Source organism: Quercus suber, unplaced genomic scaffold (assembly GCF_002906115.3).
Source record: "Quercus suber isolate HL8 unplaced genomic scaffold, Cork oak 2.0 scaffold_681, whole genome shotgun sequence".
Classification (NCBI taxonomy): Eukaryota; Viridiplantae; Streptophyta; class Magnoliopsida; order Fagales; family Fagaceae; genus Quercus; species Quercus suber.
The window spans coordinates 80,532-102,215 of NW_027070122.1; the positions used below are offsets into that span (position 1 = coordinate 80,532).

General features: G+C 36.1%; 1 protein-coding gene across 4 annotated transcripts; it reads left to right on the forward strand.

Annotated features, from left to right (window-relative positions):
• Positions 1-549: 549 nt before the first annotated feature.
• On the forward strand, positions 550-21,482 carry LOC111987899 (protein PHOTOPERIOD-INDEPENDENT EARLY FLOWERING 1). 4 transcript variants are annotated; one of them, XM_024019640.2, is made up of 22 exons: positions 550-729; positions 840-888; positions 1,657-1,770; positions 3,374-3,454; positions 3,628-3,735; positions 3,871-3,951; positions 4,058-4,146; positions 4,290-4,426; positions 4,524-4,585; positions 5,714-5,849; positions 6,911-7,033; positions 7,115-7,197; positions 7,282-7,416; positions 10,087-10,125; positions 13,124-13,192; positions 13,363-13,425; positions 13,512-16,590; positions 17,232-17,296; positions 17,406-17,476; positions 18,519-19,299; positions 19,583-20,061; positions 20,598-21,482. In XM_024019640.2, exons 3-22 carry the CDS (start codon positions 1,711-1,713, stop codon positions 21,043-21,045), a joined length of 6,189 nt encoding a protein of 2,062 aa, XP_023875408.2. In that variant the 5' UTR covers positions 550-729; positions 840-888; positions 1,657-1,710; the 3' UTR covers positions 21,046-21,482. The 4 variants fall into 4 exon arrangements, with proteins under 4 accessions (XP_023875408.2, XP_023875409.2, XP_023875407.2 ...); XM_024019641.2 differs by having other exon boundaries at positions 18,522-19,299; XM_024019639.2 differs by having other exon boundaries at positions 843-888.
• The last annotated feature ends 202 nt before the right edge of the window (positions 21,483-21,684 follow it).

Below are 21,684 nucleotides of genomic sequence, written 5' to 3' on the forward strand. Positions count from 1 at the left end.
CGAGCCTTCGACTTCGCCGAAAACCCACAAACCGATCTCTCTCTCTCTATGATTTTGATTTGTGTAATTTTGATTTTTGTTGTTGTTGTGGTGGTGTGTGTGGTGGTGTTTTGGTGGTTTTTCTGTTGTGTGGTGGTGGGTTTTGTGTGGGTGGTGGTGGAAAATAGTATTTTCAGAATGTTACCAAACACATAAAAATATTTTCTAGAACAATTTTCATAATACAACTAAACACTTAAAAATATTTTCTTTTCCTGAAAATAGCATTTTTGAAAAATATTTATTTTCTAAAAAATATTTTACGGAACAAACACAACCTTAATTTGAGAAAGGAAAGGGTAAAGGATTGTGGGGGAAGGCAAAACGACGACGGTTCACATCGTAGTTGTAAATTTCAAAACGCAATCTCAGATACATCAGCGAGCCAGGGTCCTCTACCAGAGAAATCTCAACCGTACGATTCTACATAATCTTTTGATCGTGATTATCCTGACTGCTCAGGAAAAAAAACAAAAAAAGCAAAAAAAAAAAAAAAAAAAAAAAAAAAAAAACAGTAGTAAAACGAAAAAGAGAAAGACAATTCTCTCTCTCTCTCTCTTTCTAAAGAGAAACAAAAAGAAAAGAAAAGAAAAAAATAAAAAGCAAAACAATTTTACTGATTTGATTTTCGGATCTCTGAAGGGTTTTTGCTCAACGGACCTCACCTCGACCCAAAGCCCGAAACCAAAGGTCTCTCTCTCTCTCTCTCTCTCTGTGTTTGTTTTTCTATTTTCTTTGTTTAAGTTTTGTTTGGCGAGAAAGTATTGTTTTACACGTTTTGATTTTTTTTTTTCTCGTAGAAGATCGGAGTGAAAAGTGAAAGATTGATTCTTCGGTTGAGCTAACCAGGTCAGTTTTCCGATTGTGCTTTCTCTGTTTGGTTGCTGAGAAAGAAACAAATAAGAAGGATTGTTGTTTTTCCTTTTTGACGTAAGAAATAAGAATGAGCTGAATACAGCTATTTGGTTCAGTTTACCTTAGTCTCTGGGCTCTCGCTTTTATTATTTTTTGTTTTTGTTTGGACTTTGGGGAGGAAGAAGCAAAAAAAATTCAAACTTTCACGCTCTCATATATATTTTCACTGTTTTTTTTTTTTTTTTGTTTAATAATCTCTCTTCTTTTCTCTCTGAGTTTAAATTTTTCTTGGTAACCAAACATGGTTTTGAGAGAGATTTGTGTTCGTTGGAGTCATTTCTGCCACTTATGGTAATGGGTTTTTTTGAGGTTCATTTTTGTTACCATTTTCTTCGTGGGTTTCACAGAGAGAGAGAGAGAGAGAGAGAGAGAGAGAGAGAGAGAGAGAGAAATGCGGCACAAGTGTGTAATAAACCCAAGCTAGGTATTCAAAGTGTGTGCTAACTTGCCAATTTCTCTTGAAATTGGAGCTGTAGTTTGAGATAACTCCCCCAAGTGCCAAAATGTTATTTTAATATTTTGTTTGTTTTTTTTTTTCCTGTATTCTGTGGGTTTGATTAACATGCATTTCAATATTCAGATTTAGTGCTGTTTGAATATATGTTGATGTTTTGTTTCAATTTTTGTTGCTTGGATATTTGATGGGACTTATCATTTCATGAGTGCTTGGACTGATACTTGCAATGGATGCTTTGGTTTTAGGTCATACACGGATCTTCAGCACTTCTATAATGATATAGGTAACAAAATAAAATCATGGCCTCCAAAGGTCCAAGGTGTAAGCTTGATCATGAGACAAGAGCTAAGCGTCAAAAGGTTGGTTTGTTGGATATTTTGTTTGTAGATTATCTTGTACTTTTTTTGGGGGCATAAATCAATTGCTGTATTTGTTACATTTTTTTTTTTTTTTCATATTTAGTGCCATGGTTCTGTTAGCTATATTGGTGGTTCTAATTTTAATAAGTCATGCAATGTGATTTTGGCATTACCATTTTTGACTTTTTTGGTGCCCTTACAACTTCTTGAAACCTACAGATATGCATTGTTTGATCACACATTCCTTCATTGTGCAATTTCTGAGTTTTTTTTTTTTTTTAAATTTTTTGAACTGTATACTGTTTTTTGTTGGAAGTTGTACCTTTTCTTTTGAATAAATGATGGATGTACACTTCAAATCTAAAACACCCCCCCCCCCCCCCCCCCCCCCCCCCAAAAAAAAAAAAATCCCAATAAGTCAACCTTGGTGCAAAAGCTTCATGTTTGTTCTGAATTCAAGGTGCATGTGGAGGCCGGAGCGTAGGTAAACTTAATTAAGCAGTTCAAGGTAACCCAAAAAGAAAAAAAAAAAAAAAAGAAGTTGATCCAGAAAAGGAAAGTTTAATAAAGCGGATATGCTTAAAAAAAGAAGGAAAAACTATTTCACTGGTTGAAAAAAAATATCAGTATTCATGCTAAAAAGCAAATAAAAAAGTGATGAAATTTGTTTCCTTGAAAAGAAATATGAAAATATGTGGGCTTGAAGGGTGAAATTGAAAGTTCACCCACGTATTATAGTTTTGTATATTTTGCTTGTCTGTTGCATTTTTGAAACTCCAGAGAGAAAAAATGAGATAACATTGAAGGGGAAAGGATGCCTGAGCTAAAATACATACCAGACATTTTTACTAGCATTAATACACAATAGAATCTTTAAGAATATAAACAATGTAAACATCTCAATTTCTCCCCTTGTCACCTCTCTGTACTTAAACCAAATATATGGAAATCTCCTTCACAACTCAAAGCCTGTCAACTTTGTATCTCTGCTGTTACCTAACTATTTCAATTCTTGAAACTGGAAACACATCTAAGCTAGAGTTGCAATTCTTGCATCCAAATTCAATGTGGGATAGGGGGAAAAATATAGTTGAATTATTTTTTCAAGGTGGAAAAAATTTGGGATAACTTTTAAAGAAAGGAGAGGGTAATGTGTGTGGGATATAAAGAATATGGAACATGAAAAAATATTTTCTTTTTTCCCTTGGTTTTCCATGAAAACTTCTCTTCACTTGAATGTAGTTGACATTAAAATGCAACATTCTGCTAAATAAGCTACATTTACTGAGATTGGCAACAATATCTAAGTTTTAGGCAAATCCTAAAGGATCCAAATTGGATAAGAATTAGTAGAGTCTTCTGCTTTGTTATTGCTTGTACAAATAGGCAATAGCTGTGTAGCTATCAGAATGTCACCTTGCTTACAAAGCTATTTTGTGTCCCTTCTTTTCTCAAGTTTTTTATAGCAAGAGTTTCCTTCTTATTTCATACTCCTTTGTGATGATAACATTCTTGGTACTGAGAACTGTCAGTAATTTCAATTTTCTGCTTTGATTTTTGTTTTCCAATTATTGACACTAATTATTCTTCATGGTTATTTCAGGCACTTGAAGCTCCCAAAGAACCTCGACGCCCTAAAACCCATTGGGATCATGTTTTAGAAGAGATGGTTTGGCTGTCCAAGGTAATAGACTAGTGAATTGTAGATCTGACCTTATATGATGTAGCAAACAATTTAGCTATACTCATTTGATTCATATTATCATGCTATATTCATTTTCTTTTGATCAGGTTTAGTTAATTTGATTAAATATTTGGTTATTTTCTTTCACTGCTTATTAAACTAGTTGTTAGCAGGACTTCGAATCAGAGAGGAAATGGAAATTGGCACAAGCAAGGAAGGTTGCTTTAAGAGCGAGCAAGGGCATGTTAGATCAGGCTACAAAGGGAGAAAAGAAAATGAGGGTTGTGTTTTTTTGCTTCCTCAAATTAATGTATCTTTTTTGTGTTACTAGTAGTAGACATAATGATTCCAAGTTGCACAAAACAGAGTGATGTATTGGTTATGGGTATATTACAATAAACTAAAACTATGAACAGGAAGAGGAGCAGCGGTTGAGAAAAGTTGCACTTAATATTTCAAAGGATGTGAAGAAATTCTGGATGAAAATAGAAAAGCTGGCAAGTTCATCTATCATATTATCCTTCAAAACATGTTTAATTCCTCTGTGATTTCTTCTAAGTCTCTTTTAGGTCCATAATTTCGAAACCAATATTGTAAATTCAGGTGCTTTACAAGCATCAGATGGAGCTTGATGAGAAGAAGAAAAAGGCACTTGATAAGCAACTTGAGTTTCTTTTGGGGCAAACTGAGAGGTAGAAATCTCCTCCCCTGCTCCCTTAGGGTTTATCAATCTGTATTAAAGACTTTGTTGTGCATTGGATACCAGTTCTGAAAGGTTATTACTATGCATCCACATTGAAGTGAAATGGCATATTCTTGTGTTGTGTATTTTCAGGTACTCAACAATGCTAGCAGAAAATCTTGTGGATACTCATAAACCAGTGCAAAACCCTGCTACACCAGATCGAATGACTATAAAATGCAAAGAAGTGGATGAAATTGATGTTGATGAGTCACCAGAATTTAATTTTGGTGAGTAGAAATTTATGTTTCCTTGGTATTTTACCTGATAACCTCAAGGGGATGACCTAATTTTATTATATAAATTGTTTTAACACATTTCTGACAGAATCTCAGTTGAATATTGCGGATATGGATGATGATTATGACATACGATCTGAAGATGAGTCAGTATGTTTTATAATCCCTTCATTATCATACGTAGAGTGATTTTTGAATTTTTTGAGTTTGTTGCCATTTATATGGAGAATATGACTCGCATTCAAATTAATGTTGGAAAGCCTTATTCCTTTGTCACATGTTACACTTGTTGCTTTCTAAAATCCCAAAAATAACTGGACCAGCTTTATATGATTTATCAAAAAAAAAAAAAAAAAAATTATGGTAGTGTTGCAGATTATTGAGTTATATTTGGTGGTCAATCTCAGTTGGAAGTAGCTGAAGCATTTTCTTATCTATTTTTTTTTACCTAATTTTGAAATTATACGTGGGAATGGATAAAGCAAATTGGCTACAGAAGACTATGGCATTGATGTGTACATGCTTTTGTCTTCCTAGTGAAGCAAAATTGTAAGTTGCTCTTCTGCCTAATTGATACATTTGTATGATGATCTTCAGCCTGCCTTGGAAGATAGTGGACAATATAGGGTTGAAAGGTATTGCGGATCAATGTAGTTCAGTTGTCATTTTCATGGTCCATGTATCTGCCTGTTTAATGATGAAACCTTGGGGGATCTGCCTGTTTAATGATGAAACCTTGGGGGGATATATGCGCAATATAAATGAAACCTTGATAAATGCCTAATTTTCCTTGGATGTTAGAGTACTCCTTTGAGGTGGGCTTGGGACTAACGCCTATAAGCATTGTTCATTCATCACCTTCATTCCCTTACTTAGCAAAAGCTAAAAAGAAACCTCGAAGAAAAGAAAATGATAGGATCTTTGACCTCAATCAGGGGGACAAGATGGCATTTGACCTTTTTTTGCTGAAAATTATAACTTATAGTTGCACCATCAGATTTCATTGGCCCGTAATACTTCAAATTATCAGTTTGACATGTTTTCCGTATTTTCAATTTTGTACAGTCCCAAGTATGTAACTTTGGTTGCACACAATTTGGTATTGTAGCCTTCTTCTCCATCATATTCTTGATGATTGGATACATTAGCACTTATGCACCTTTCGTGGTTTTCTTGGATTTGTATTATGATTTCCAATGATTCCAATGTTTTCTTCTTTTTAGGTACTTCAGTTTTGTGTGCTTATATTTGTTTACCTACACAATGCTGCTCTTGTAGGAAGATGATGAGCACACAATTGAGGAAGATGAGGCCCTTATAACTGAAGAAGAAAGGCAAGAAGAATTGACAGCTTTGCACAATGAAGTTGATCTTCCACTAGAGGAGCTGCTCAGACGTTATACCATGGGGGAAGGTGAGTTATCAGCATGATTAACGCTTAGTTTGGTTTATAATACTCAAAATTTTTTTTATAATGATTTTTGGCCCGTCTCAATACTTGGACCAAGGAGTTTGACATGTGTGTGAGTCAATGGGCCAGTAAACTGCAAGGAAGCTAATTGGCGGAATCCCTCAAAATTACTTGTTTGTTTTCTGAATTGTTTGAGTGCACAAATTTCTTCAGCTTTTTTACTTTTCTTATACAAATTTAACTAGCCATAATCCACACACGGGGGATCTCCAATTCTTTTAAAAAACAAAATTTCTAGTCCCCTAATAAAATCCAATATCAAACAGAATTTAAATGTTAAAACATATTTATATTTATTATATAAGGACAGGTGAAATTAGAATATAATAATGATATTTTTCCTTTCTCTGATTTTCACATACCAAGCAAGAGAAGGAGACATTTACTCCTTTTCTGCTCTCCTTCCCTCCCAATATCCAAACACATAAAAGGAAAAGAATTTCCTTTCCATTTCCCCCTTCTCTCTCTTCCTTTGTACATTTCTTTTTCTTCCCTTCTCCCCAGTGCAGCGATACATAAAGTAAATGTTTTGTTTTTCGTAAAAGTCTGTTTGGATTTCATAATAGAGGGAGCAAAAATTTGAAGAAGGCCCACCTTCTTCCATGCAAAAGCAAATCAGGAAGTATCTAGCTTACCTTCCAACATCCTCCATCCTCCCTCTTCCCTCCTGTCCCTCCTAAGCCCTTTATAATGCCTTAATGTGTAAAGCTAGACCTCTGGTGGGCACTTATAAGATGGCAAGAGTTTTCAGAGGTCCTTCCTCGGGCGCTAGTGGCTATTCTTTTGGGTTTTGTCAAAACCCCAAAAATTAGAGGTAAATATTGTGCATGCGCATGTGCGTGCACACCCACACACTCACACACTCACACATGTATATGTATATATGTAATACTAGTGATGTGGTAAAATTGTTGCTAAAATCTCTCATATTGGCTAAGTGGATGCCTTCCATTTTGTATTTAGCATGATTGGATTTTGATTTTGATCAATACGAGTACATTCAGTTAGCAGAGAAAGTAGTCCAGAAAAGGGTGAAGATGGGGCTGAACCACTTAGCAAAGAAAGTACTACAGAAACGGATGAAGATGGGGTTGAACCAACCATTGTGGGGGATGATCATGGCAAGGGTAATAAGCATTTTATTTACTGTGTTATTTTCTGAAATTTGTGATTGTCTCTAACGTGGAGGGGAATTACATGTTCTGCAGGCAAAGTAAATGATCTTTCAACTGTCAATGAGATTGACACAAGTTATTCAGTAACTTCAGTTGTAGCCACTAGTCGTCGTTGTGTAAGTTGTATGTGTTTGTGGTTGTGATTGGTAAATTGTGGAGCAAGATAAGACCTCAACTTAATACTTATTTTCTAAATATAGGGTGGAAGTAATGGTGACGTATCTGTTTTGGAAAACCATGTATTAGAAATTGAGATGTGTCAAGCTAGTGATCTGTCAAAAGATGCTGGGAAGTCTGCCAAAGATCATATGCTATATGATTTTAGTGATGAACAGGTAGACTAAAAGTTCTTTTATTTTCTTGTTAAATTAGAAGGCATATTTTGCAAAAAGGTTTCCTGGGGTATTTTTGTTTAGACTTTGAAGTTGATACTGGACTCAGTTGAATTTGAACTTTTAGCTCTGATTAATGTAACAAAATTACACCGTGTGAGCTTTCTAACTGCAATTGTTTATGTTGTATGTATCATTTATAGCAAATTTTAGATTTGTTACATCATATAGTTGAAAATCATTTATTTTGATTCATGTGCATGTTTGTATTGAATTGTATTTCACATTAAATCATATACACATATTTTGTAAACGTAGTCTTACAGAAGTATGTGTTTTTTACCACATTAATTGTGATACAACTTGTGTGTGTTAAAACTTTCATGCATATGATGAAAAGGAAACAAAGAGATGTGCTACAAGTAACTTATCTAAACTAAGATGCATGGGTACGGGTATAGGTACAGGGATACATCATTTCTTGAAAAACCTAGGGTACAGTACGTCGGGGATACGTGTATTAATTACTTATTAAATATTTTATTTATATTTGTTAAATATTGTTAAGCATTATTTTTTCATATATTGTCAAACATATATCAATTTAATATCAATTTAAGAGAAATAATGGATAATAAAGTGAATCCATGGCCATTAAATAATGTTTAGAACACAAACCTAGATCCAAAAGAGTAAGCAAAACTACATAAGTGTTCAACATCGAAACCAATATTTAAAAAATATAAATAAAAATTCTTACAAGTTTGGGCTATCTTACACTATCGGGGTTGGGTTATAACGGTATCCAAGCTGTATCATAGGCTTATCCAATATGTGCACTTTTGTAAAAAAAAAAGAAAGAAAAAGAGATTGGGTACGTATCTTAGAGGTATCTGGAATGATACCAGTACGAAATGTATAGGATATGGGTACATGAGCTAAAATGGAGTATCCGTGCATCCTGGTATCTGAACAGGTTATCACTTAGCCAAAATAAAATTATCCTTTTTTTATAATTTCTTTTTAATGTTGATAAGTAACAATCTCATTGATGAAAAACAAAGAATTTATCTAAACAAGCTATCACAGGAAGAGTTATTTAAACAGGCCATCACCACTATGGAGAAGTGGTTTCATGACGCAGCTTACTATTTTATTGAATTAAATGGAAGGGCTACTGAAAAAAATTGACTTGACTACTTAATAATGGGAGATTGGGACCTATTAGTGCCTGTGAAGGCTAGTCATTATTAGTTCTTAGTCTTTCTATCTGCTTTCCTTGCTTTATCATATTGTGATGTGAATAAACTCAATTTGCAAAAATTTTATTCTTTGTTTGTTTCGATGGAAAATGTTTTTTGGTCAAAGGACTCATTTTCTAGAAAATGGACTCATTTTCTTGTGCTTAGTGGTGACATTGAAAAAAAGCCTGAAAACATTTTATGTTGTTTGACTTGCATGGAAAATCATTAATATTTCTTGTAGTTTCAAATGATCATATGCATAGGAAACTTCCATTCATGTGAATAGACCCTATATTGGAAAAGTTTTTTATTTTTTGGGCCAGTTGGAGCCTCAAATGTGAAGACAAATTCCAAATTTGAAATCTATGCAAAAAATTAGGTGGGAAGGTGACTGGTTTTAAGAAAAGAGGTAATTTGGAAAAAAAGCCAATGATCAGTCAACAGTTAATCTTTTGTAAGAATGTTATATATACGAAAGTCTACTCTATGCATGAAAAACATGGAGCAAACCTAGGAAATACAAGAAGAAAACTGAAAAACAAAAAGGAAAATGAAGCAACAGAAAAATTACAAAAGAGAAAGAGTGCTAAGAAAAGAGGGGAGAGAATCACTAGTCGTGAGTCCCCAAGCCTGAGACCAATCAAAAATAGTCCCACTAAAAGAGGCAATCATCTGAACACCGGAACTATCCAAATCTTCAAAAATCCTCCGATTCCGTTCCTTCCAAATACACCATAGGATACACAGCGGAACTAAGTTCCAAATCTGAGACGAATGCTTCCCCAACCAATTCCACCAGTCAAAAAGCAAATCTGAGATCGATCTAGGCATAACCCAAGACAAACCAAAATTATAAAGACAAAGCTTCACAATCGATAAGCCGTCTCACAATGAAGAAGTAAGTGGTTTACCGTCTCTCCACAATGCTGGCACATAATGCACCAGTGAACAGTTAATCTTGTGGAGGAGAGGGGGCAAAGAGAGAGAAGTTAGCATTGGGAGACTTTTATTTGATGTGGAGTTTATTTGTAATGGTCTGTTGAGTATGTGACATGATGGAAAATATTTTATGTTCTATAGGGCTTGTTTTCTGTTGATCACATAAACCTTTTTTTCATTAACTTGCGCTTTTACCAAACCAAACACCAAAAAATGGAAAAAAATTTCCACTACAACAAATAGAGTGTTACTTCCATATATTTTGTTTTTTGAATCTATTCATCTATCTTTTTTAATAATTTAATGGTTCCATGGATTTGTTCTTTTATGCTATTTTGGATTAATATAAATCCAAGTGCAACTGTCTTTTGACTCCTATGTTACTTTGTTTTATGTTCCATGCTTTCTGTTTTATTTTTTAATATTAGTATTTCAGAAACATGGTACAGAGTATTAGCTGTTTTACTGAACTTTATCTCAAATTATGTAGGAAGATGGTGACTTTGTTCTTGCTGCTGGCGAAGAGAAGGTATTTAATAAAGAAAAGCATAACTCTATTTGATCCACTTCTTTTTTGGGTCTCTATTTCTGGTGTCATATATTTTACAGGAGGAATGCACTTTTTATTACTGATATCAGGAAATTCCCCTTTCATTCTTTGAAATCTGAGCCACGAATTTGACCGCAAATAAGTTGCTGGTACAAATGCTCGATGTCAGAAATGCTTTGGAGAATTATCTGTGCTCAGTAGTATTATTATTTTGAAGTTCTCTTAATTGAATAGTCTGCTTTATTCACTATCCCGTGATTTTTTGTCCCTGTTGACAGGATTAGAATCTCTGTAAACTTGTTCTTGTGGTATACCATTTGTATTTTTTTTAAAACTAAAGTGTTCAAATTTAGATAAAATGACATTAAGAAAGTTATGGGGTTTTGCTTCATTTGACTATTGTTGAATAAGTAGAATTCAGATTTTGTTCCTTTAGTAAGGGAAGTTTTTGATGCTGTGAGGAACAGATGAGGGTAGGAGAGAGATTGTGACCAATTATTCATAAATTCTAAAATACTTGATGGTCATGGTTTCAATAAGTATGCACAGTGCAAACTACGTTTGATTGTCCCACGTCTATTGTCTGAAAGCAACCATAAGCTAAAGAGTAGGTGCTAGCCTGCAGCTTGCTTGGTCTTCCCAACTCATACTCTCCATTCCCTGCAGCCCCACTTTAACCCTGTTGAATGTGGGAACCAATCAAAAAGAGTCAAATACAACCACAAGGAGGCCAGTTGGTACCTTTAAGGGATAGTCTCGTGAAACTTATTTTTCAAGTGATATTTTGAATTGAATATGGTTAGATATTAAATTTAAATTTTGTGAAGTGACCGGATTTTTGGTCTGAGAATTTCCTATTTTAGACATCTCTTTTGAGTTCTTATTTTTTTATGATTACTTCTGTATGATGCATGTTGTATGTCTTCTGTTCGTGAGAGTTCAAGCTATAAGCACAAGAGTAATCATTTCAATAAAACTTCTTATACTACTATTCAGCCCTCTTCCTGGGTTCAGTAAAGATTCTGAATTTTATTTAACTTCTTATACTTACTGATTTCTGTTTTTTATGCATTATACTGTGGTCTATAAAGCAAGGGTGTCATGTTTTTTATTTTATTTAATTTTATCTTATTTTAATATATATATATATATATATATATGTTTCTTATTTATATGCCATTGATCTTAGCACACTACTACATTCACTAAGCACATTGTTGCTTCAAGTACATGGTTTATATATCAATAGATGAAGCATTGAAAGTAGATTCATGTGGCTAATGTGAATTATTTCTCTTAGTTACAGTCTTGCAGTCTTTGAACTAATGTAGAAACATAATGTTTAGCCTACATGTATTTTTGATAGGTAATAATGAATTTTGTTACAAGGCGGAGAACTCAAAATGAGAGTCTCCATGAAATCAATTAAAGAATTACATGATACCCTGCCAATCATAGTACATTATTCAAAATGCAGAAAAGTAGATTAGACTGAATAACTGATTTCTCAACTCATTCAAAGGTTTTAGCCAAAAAAAAAACTCCTTCAAAGGTGCGCTTGTTCCTCTTTCTCCAAAAGGTCCACATTACACAATGAGGCATCACATTCCAAATCTGACTTTTAGTATGCTAGCCATACGTTTTTTTAAAAATAAAAATAGTATGCCAGCCATACAACCCTTTACCAGCGTAGACATCTAGCACCTTCTCTGGCATCACCCAATGAGCCCCAAATGCAGAGAAAACAAAGGATACAACCTGTAGGCAAATCAAACAATGTAGCAACAAAATGATCCATAAATTTACTGCTTCACTTGTTTTTTTCTTTGATAAATAAATTCTTTCTTTGCTTAAGTAAAGGGCCCAACCAAGTTGAACAGATGAATTACTACTACACTTACACATATCCCACCAATTAACCATGACCACGTTCTATTTAATAAGATTATTTACTGTCAAAATTTTGCCCAATGTAGTACACACATGCACATACACACAAATGCTTTTTGAAAGGAAGTTGCTTCTACCTGTGTCTCCGTTTCTCATGGACTTCTCAGCCATCAAAATGAATACTAAAACACAATAAATTCATTAGGCAATTAACCATCTCCAATTCCCAATCATTGAAAGCCTGTATGAACTTTAGATTCCGATAATGCAGTCCATCTGCCCTCTTGTATTGAATAGAAACAATACAGACATCTCTTTTGTTGCAATCAAATAGAGGTCAGGATACAGGTCCTTTGGAGCATGTCCTGCACACTAAACATTATACCAAAACCTAATTTTTCTACCGACCCCCACAATGAAGGAAATTTTGGCAGCAAAGTTTTTTTCAATCTGCTACACCTTTGCATAAACTACACCTGTTAGGCCTTGTTACGACTTTAGTGGATCAGCCACCCCACTCTTCCCCATGTTTACTACGAGTTAAGCAGTGTCCCAACAAAGCTTGGTTGAATGTAGTCAACTTCCTCACTCCCAACCAGTGAATTTTTTTATTTTATTTTTTTTTTTTGGGGTGAGGGGGGGGGGGGTGTGGGGTGCACACCAAGTTCCCATTAACCAAATGGAATTTGAACTCAGAGTCCTACATTTTGAATGTCTCTGGTTGCCAATCTTTTCATTGTTGTTTTTATCCAGGATTTTTGCATGGTTTATTAGAATTTAGATGTGGATATGATGAATGATTTGCTTCCACAAAAACATGTAAGAGACATTCACAGCTTGAGTTTTTTAGTCACTTAATACTGTCCTGATGGTGATGTAAGTTGTAGTAGTTTTATTGTTGCCAAATCATGGAGAAGATTTTTTTTTTCTTATTTCAAGTAAGGTTACTGGTCGTGTAATTTGGGGTTGCGCTTACTTTAGTTAGAATAAGTTTCAGATTGACTGAATGATTGAGGGTGACATATAATTAATTTACACTAATGATTTCCAATGGCCATGCCTACTTCTAAATTGATTAAATGTCCAGGATGATGAGGCAACCTTGTCAGAGGAGGAGGAACTGGCAAAAGAAGATTCAATCCACCCCATGGATGAGGTAAAGAGCAAATGAAGCTATTATTTTTCTGTACTTCGAATATCCTAGGTCAAAATTTTCAAGGTTCTTTTCTTCTTGATCCTTAATATTTTTGTCCAACTAGTTGATTGTTGTTGTTTTGGGTTTTTTCTCGTATTTGTACTTTCTTAATGAAGCTACTTATTTTGCAGATTGCATTACTGCAGAAGGAGAGTGAAATACCTGTAGAAGAATTGCTTTCAAGGTATAAAAAGGTAGGTAAAATGTCTGCTTCAGCTTGTCTCATGGGCGGTTTGCATCATGTTTTGATGTTTGTTTTTTATCAACATCTGTTTATTAGGGCTTCAATGACGATGAAGTTACAGACGATGAATCCGACTATGCGTCTGCTTTATCGGACAATCTCATGGATTCTCCAGCCCATGAAGGCATTCAGCAAGCTACTTCTATGGACAAAGATGTTGAAACTGGTGAATGCCAGTCAGTTGCATATTCTCCAGCAGAAGTACAGCAAGCGGGATCCCATGAAAAAACAGAGGAGGAGAGGGAAAGTGAGAATAGAATTGCTGATGCAGCAGCGGCTGCAAGATCAGCACAGCCAACAGGAAACACCTTCTCCACAACCAACGTGCGTACTAAGTTCCCATTTCTTGTGAAGCATCCTCTTCGTGAGTATCAACATATTGGCTTGGATTGGCTTGTTACAATGTATGAGAAAAGACTCAATGGGATTCTAGCTGACGAAATGGGGCTTGGAAAGACGATTATGACAATCGCTCTGCTTGCACACCTGGCATGTGAAAAGGGAATATGGGGTCCTCATCTCATTGTTGTCCCTACAAGTGTCATGCTTAATTGGGAGACTGAGTTTCTGAAATGGTGTCCTGCTTTTAAAATTTTAACATATTTTGGAAGTGCAAAAGAGCGCAAATATAAGAGGCAGGGCTGGTTGAAACCTAACTCATTTCATGTGTGCATAACAACTTACAGACTGGTTATTCAAGATTCAAAAGTTTTCAAGCGCAAGAAGTGGAAATACTTGATTTTGGATGAAGCTCATCTGATTAAAAATTGGAAGTCACAAAGATGGCAGACTCTTTTGAACTTCAATTCAAAACGGCGTATTTTATTAACTGGGACACCGCTGCAGAATGATCTCATGGAACTTTGGTCTCTAATGCATTTTTTGATGCCCCATATCTTTCAATCTCATCAGGAGTTCAAGGACTGGTTCAGTAATCCAATATCAGGAATGGTTGAGGGACAAGAGAAAGTAAATAAAGAAGTTGTGGATCGTCTTCATAATGTTCTCCGTCCATTCATACTCCGTCGCTTGAAGCGAGATGTGGAGAAGCAGCTCCCTATGAAACACGAACATGTCATTTACTGTAGACTGTCAAAGAGGCAGCGTAACTTGTATGAAGACTTCATTGCGAGCTCGGAAACACAAGCTACTCTTGCAAGTGCCAACTTTTTTGGGATGATTAGTGTTATCATGCAACTTCGCAAAGTTTGCAATCATCCAGACTTATTTGAGGGTCGTCCAATTGTTAGTTCATTTGATATGAGTGGTCTTGACATCCAATTGAGTACCTCTGTTTGTTCAATGCCTTCTCCATGCCCATTTTATAATGTAGACCTTAAGGGTTTGGGATTTTTATTTACTCATCTTGACTTTAGCATGAATTCTTGGGAGAGTGATGAAGTGAAAGCCATTGCTACCCCCTCAAGTTTAATCAAGGAGTGCACTGACTTGTGTAACCTAGAAGAAATTGGACCTGGATATAGACATCGAAAACGGTTGCATGGAACTAATATTTTTGAAGATATCCGTAAGGCAATCATAGAGGAGAGACTAAGAGAAGCAAAGGAACGGGCGGCAGCTATTGCATGGTGGAATTCCTTGAGGTGTGAGAAAAAACCCATGTTTTCTACAACACTAAGGGAAATTTTGACAGTGAAGCATCCTGTTTATGATATTCATCTTCAGAAGGCAAACCCTTTGTCCTACATGTACTCCTCGAAGCTTGCTGACATTGTCCTCTCACCAGTGGAGCGATTCCAGAGAATGTTGGACCTTGTTGAAAGTTTCATGTTTGCAATACCTGCTGCCCGGGCCCCACCACCTGTCTGCTGGTGCAGTAAATCTGTGACTTCTGTGTTTCTGCACCCAACTTATAAGCAGAAATGTTCTGAAATGTTGTCACCCCTTCTATCACCTATCAGACCTGCAATTGTCCGGAGGCAAGTATATTTCCCAGACAGGCGACTTATACAGTTCGACTGTGGGAAATTGCAGGAGCTTGCAATATTGCTCAGGAAATTAAAATCAGAAGGTCATCGAGCGTTAATATTCACCCAGATGACGAAGATGCTTGATCTCCTGGAGGCTTTCATTAATTTGTATGGTTATACTTACATGCGTTTAGATGGATCGACTCAACCAGAGGAGAGGCAGACCTTAATGCAACGCTTTAACACAAATCCAAAGTTTTTTCTCTTCATCTTGTCAACTCGTAGTGGGGGTGTTGGTATCAACCTAGTTGGGGCAGATACAGTTATCTTTTATGATAGTGACTGGAATCCTGCTATGGATCAGCAAGCTCAGGATCGATGCCATCGGATAGGACAGACACGGGAAGTTAATATTTATCGGCTAATCAGTGAGAGCACCATTGAAGAGAATATTTTAAAGAAAGCTAATCAGAAGCGTGCCCTTGATGATCTAGTTATACAGAGTGGAGGCTACAACACAGAATTCTTCAAAAAGCTTGATCCCATGGAACTGTTCTCAGGTCATAGAACACTTCCAATCAAGAATTTGCAGAAGGAAAAGATTAACAACAATGGAAATGAGGTTTCTGTGTCTAATGCAGATGTGGAGGCTGCTTTGAAACTTGCAGAAGATGAAGCAGACTACATGGCATTGAAGAAACTTGAACAGGAAGAAGCTGTGGAGAACCAAGAGTTTACAGAAGAAGCCATTGGGAGGATGGAAGAGGATGAGTATGTAAATGAGGATGATCTGAAGGTTGATGAGCCTGTAGATCAGGGTGGCTGGATCACAACTGCAAATAAAGAAACTCAGGTGATTTTGGCTGGGAATAATCCTAATGAAGAGAGAACTCCAGCTATTGCTAGCAAAGAAGATGATGTTGACATGCTGGCTGATGTCAAACAAATGGCTGCAGCAGCAGCTGCTGCTGGACAAGAAATCTCATCCTTTGAGAATCAGCTACGTCCAATAGATCGATATGCGATTCGTTTTCTGGAATTGTGGGATCCCATTATAGACAAGGCAGCGGTGGAATCTCAAGCTAGGTTTGAGGAGACAGAGTGGGAACTGGACCGCATCGAGAGGTATAAGGAGGAAATGGAAGCTGAGATTGACGAAGACGAGGAACCCCTTGTATATGAGAGTAAGTTCCTTTTAACATTGATTTCCCCCTTTTCACTGGCTCAAGGTGACTTTTGTCAGGCCCTCCATATGATTGAATTTTGGGGTTAATTTTCAAATAACTCCACTTCATGAGACATGCCATCCAACAACAAGAATTCTAAGAAGAAATAGAGCGCGTATCTTGCTTATCTCTCTCTCTCTCTCTTCCCCCCTCCCAAAAAAAAAAAAAAAAAAGAAAAAAAAAGAAAGGAAAAACGAGATACCATGTGTAAGTACAGAGTAAACATTGATTTTTTTGGGAGAAACAAGTAGACATTGTGTCTCTCCCCTCCCGCCCAAAAAGAGAAAAGAAAAAGAAAGACACAACTAGACACCATGTATAAGTACGGAGTAAACTTTGATTTTATTTTTTTGGGAAAAACAAGTAGACATTGATTTGGCCATCTGTTGTATTGAACTTGCAACATTGCATGTGATATATGTTGCTTTATTAACTTTTACTTGATGGTAGAAATATATGAATCACATCCAAAGAATTTTGTAATCAAGTAGAATCTGTTTCTCTATGATGGCATGCCATACTTATTGACTCAGTAATCACTTCCATATTTGCATAATTGCATATTGAGACTAAACTCAAGGATTCTCTCTTTGTATCAGGATGGGATGCAGATTTTGCAACTGAGGCATATCGTCAGCAAGTTGAGGCCTTAGCTCAACACCAGGTTCATGTTATAAACTCTTATGTTGATTTCAAAAAAAAAAACCTCTTATGTTGCAGCCTTTTCTTTGAATGTGTTTAAGTTAAACTCTTTGCTAATATATTTTCTGTAGTTGATGGAGGAGCTGGAATGTGAAGCTAAGGAGAAGGAGGATGCAGAAGATGACAAATGTGATTCAATGAAGTAAGACAACACTCTGTAATCACCTAGAATATAGGACTGAAAAGGTCTTTTTTTTTTTTTTTTTTTTTTTTAATTTTAAATTTTTTTTTTAAAATTTTTTTACAAAAGGTTCCCCAAAAATTTCTAGAATAATATGGGGCCAATAGTGGCTAAATAGGTTTTCAAAAAAAAAAAAAAAACTTTTTGGCTTTATAGAGTAACTTTATAATCATGGTGGGAAGTTAGCTTTCTGCTTTTATCACAACCTTGTTAAAATAATAGATTTGAAGAAGGGGGGGGGGGGGACCATAAATCATAAGACATGGTGTTAAACTATCATTTTCTCAATGAAAATATTATAGGGAACTTGACTGAGCATTGATTGTCCTTAATTAGAGGTTGGGACCAATGTGGTTCAAAGTCACTCCTGGATTATTTCAAGGAATGGTTGTCTTCATAAGAGGGATATTGACATTGGTCTTGGTGAATGTTACACTAATAAGTCATCTGGCATGGTGACCTTAAAATATAATGCTCATTCCATTGGTGTGAAAAAAAAAAACATCATTGGCCGTACACAATAAAAATGTTGAATTGGAAGTATTTTTCTTAAATAGATTAGTTATTGAGCATAGTCTAGAAATTTTGTTTATTAATGCATGTATGGAGGATGTCAACAACAATGAGCTCCAGCTCAAATGGTACTTCCTCCATTAAATAGGATGGTGGGTAAGTTCCTCCATTAAATAGGTTGCGGGTCATGTGTATGAGACCTGTTACATGTGTAACTTTGCCAATTAAAAAGAGGGTGGCAGGGTGGGTTTTTATTTTTTTGGGGGGGAGAGGGAGATGTCAGCATGGAGAGTGGTGAGTGACTCGGTGTTCTTCTAGATAAATGATGTACAGCTTGACAGAAGTATTTGTGTCTGACATGGATAATCATCCACAGAATAAATCAGGACAGTTTGATATTTTTATATTTTGCAGTTTCCTAGATATGGATATATGAGTGGTTCTATCATGTATTGGTATTCAACATTCAGTTACAATCTATTTCTCTTAGTAGGAATGAAAAGCAAAGTGATCCGAAACCCAAGTCTAAAAAGAAGCCAAAGAAAGCCAAGTACAAATCTCTGAAGAAAGGATCTTTAGCTTCTGAATTGAAACCTGCAAAAGAAGAGTCAGCAACAGACCGAATGTCAATAGATGATGAGAATATTTCTCATGAGGTGGTCACGTCGTCTGAAAATTTTTCAGGTGTGCAGAAAAAACGTAAGAAGGCTGAAACTACACTGGACTGTGAACAAGGAAAAACCTCGAAAAAGAAGTCTAAGAAACTCAAGAAGACTCCCCCTGAAATATGTCCATTAGATTTAGATTCCAACCTGTCAGGCATGCAGCATGATGAACCTATGGATCCAAAACCATGTGAAAGTGTGGTTGATGTCGAGCAAAAATCAACAAGCCGGAGCAGGATGGGAGGGAAAGTATCCATTACTACCATGCCTGTAAAGAGGGTTTTAATGATAAAACCAGAGAAATTAAAGAAGGCAAACATTTGGTCAAGAGATTGTGTTCCATCTCCTGATTTTTGGTTGCCACAGGAAGACGCAATATTATGTGCTATGGTTCATGAATATGGCCCTCAGTGGAGCTTGGTTAGTGAAACTCTGTATGGGATGACTGCTGGTGGATTTTATAGGGGAAGATATCGCCATCCTGTCCATTGTTGTGAGAGATTTAGAGAACTTGTCCAGAGATATGTCTTGGCTGCACCTGACAATCCTAATAATGAAAAGGTCAGCAATGCAGGCTCTGGAAAGGCTCTTCTCAAAGTAACAGAGGTAAGTGTAATAATTTTTTGATGTGTCCACAGTATATACCCCGTATACTGTTTTATTTCTGATTTGAATAAAACAAACTTAGATATCAAAAAAACAGAACAAGCTTAGTAATTTTGAGCATACTTGTGAACTCGTTGTTTTGCACATCTGCATGCAGCATGCTGCAGTGTTAACGTCAGGTCAACTGTTGTGCAAATTAAACAAATGAATGATTCAAAAACTCTTAAGTAGGCACTTATTTTGTAAAAGATTGACTGAGGAAACCTTACTCATATTATGGCAGGATAACATTCGCTTGCTTTTAGATGTTGCTGCTGAGCAGCCAGACAGAGAGTTACTCCTTCAGAAGCACTTTACTGCCCTCCTTTCTTCTGTCTGGAAGGTGAAGTCACGTGTTGACCTTACTCCAAGTCGTTCATCATCCCGAAATGGTCTCTATAGGTCCATGCAAGAACCTCCAGAAAAGCTGAAATTTACTAATTTAGGAGAGAGTAGCAGGATGTTAAAACTTGCACTCTTAGATGTCTCTCTATCGGAAGACAGAGTCTCCCCCTCCAACCAAGCATGTGAAACGTCATCAGTTACCGAACAATTGGAGATAAATCTAGAATTCCAGAAAGAACTGGAAGACTCCATGGTTCCTTTGCCCTCTTTTATAAGTTTATCAATATGTGGGGCAGACCCTCCACCATCTGTAAGCAAGGCTAGTGGAGAAGATCATCATTTTAAAGTTTCCCAAAATGTGGCTGAGAACCGTTTCAGGTATGGTCTGATGTAACCATATAATTTTATGACTTGGAGATTTGTCAACCATATAGTTCCCTCATATGATGCAATTCATTAGAATTTCTCTTAGCAGAAAAATTTGTTGTCTTTAAACTAAAAATTTCTAATTAATTAGGTGGTTAGATTAAAAAAAATGTTTGATTCTTATGAAGCTAATTTTCAAATTCAGCACTTCGCTGATTTGGCCTTTGACAGTAGTATAGTCCACTAGGCCTTTTCATTGTGTAGGTTGTGTTTACATTCTGATTCTTGTCGAATTGTAATTCTTTAAAGCAGCTTGCAATTCCAAACTTTCTGTTCTTTTGATTAGACATTTTACTTATAAAAAAAAAAAGGTTGTGGTTTCATTCTTTCAGGGGGTTCCTTGCATCACAGTAATGTTTTGTTTGTTTCCTTTTGGCTGTACCATTGCCCATTGTTCATTTCTATTATGTACTTAACATATAAAAATAGTCTTTGTTAATGTAATTGGAATGTATGTAATTGATTGCTAATAGAGTTTCTGCCTTCAGGGCTGCTGCAAGAGCTTGTGTTGAAGATAGTGTGGGATGGGTATCCTCTGTATTCCCAACCAATGATGTTAGGAATAGATCAGCATCCAAGTTACCATCGTTGGGAAAGCACAAACTCTCCATCTCTGACTCAATGAAGCCTTCTAAATCAAGGTTCAAAAGAAGTTCAATGGAGCATACCGAGATGCCCCACCTTATTGCTGAGCCAATATTGGAACCATTACCAGCAGCTGCACCGAAGGATCCTGATTTAAGCTTTGACCTGACTCAACCTATCACACCGGATGTTGGAATTGATGTTGTGGGAAGTAATTTAACTCATGGCACAGATATGGAGCATTCTATGGAAATGGAGAGTTATGAAGAAGTCCCACATTGCTATGTTCCTGGCTTAATATCTGGCCTCGATGATTGTCCATTGTTGCCTGAATACACTGACATTGGGTAGGATTGTTCCAGGAGCCTGAACCACAAGAAATCTCAGGTTTGAACCTCAAAAACTTTTGGAGACCAAGGATCTCATGGTGAAGAAGTCCTTGTCGGTGAATTACCGACCATCAATTCTGGGCCATTACTACTGTGCTGTCGGGGCTTGTGGTACACTGGTAGCACTATTCTTTTCTATCAAGAGCGATTTGGTTTGTCTGCCTTGTCTACACACTGGGAAGTAATGTTTTTGCAAGGTGGATCTGAGCAGCAGCCTGTAGTGAGGATTTTAGATAGGAATACATAATGTAACATAAAAGTTTTGTAGTTAAATGTTTATTTCTTATTGGGGAATCTGTGCAAGTCTTTTGGGGCTTCAATTGAAGTGTCTGCGGGCACACCTCCTCAGAAATATAGTCATTAACAAAAATGGAAACGTAACGTAGCTCAGTTTCTTGTGGTTGTGCTCTCTCTCTCTCTCTCTCTCATAATCATTGACGAAAATGGAAATGTCTGCAGAATCGTGTGATAGATCATAAAATCATACAAACTATGATTCTATGTTTATAAATAAAATAAAGTAAAACTGTGATTCTATACGGATTCTTCATGACTTTACCTTATACACTTCAATAGGCCTTATCTTTTTATTGTTCTTTTT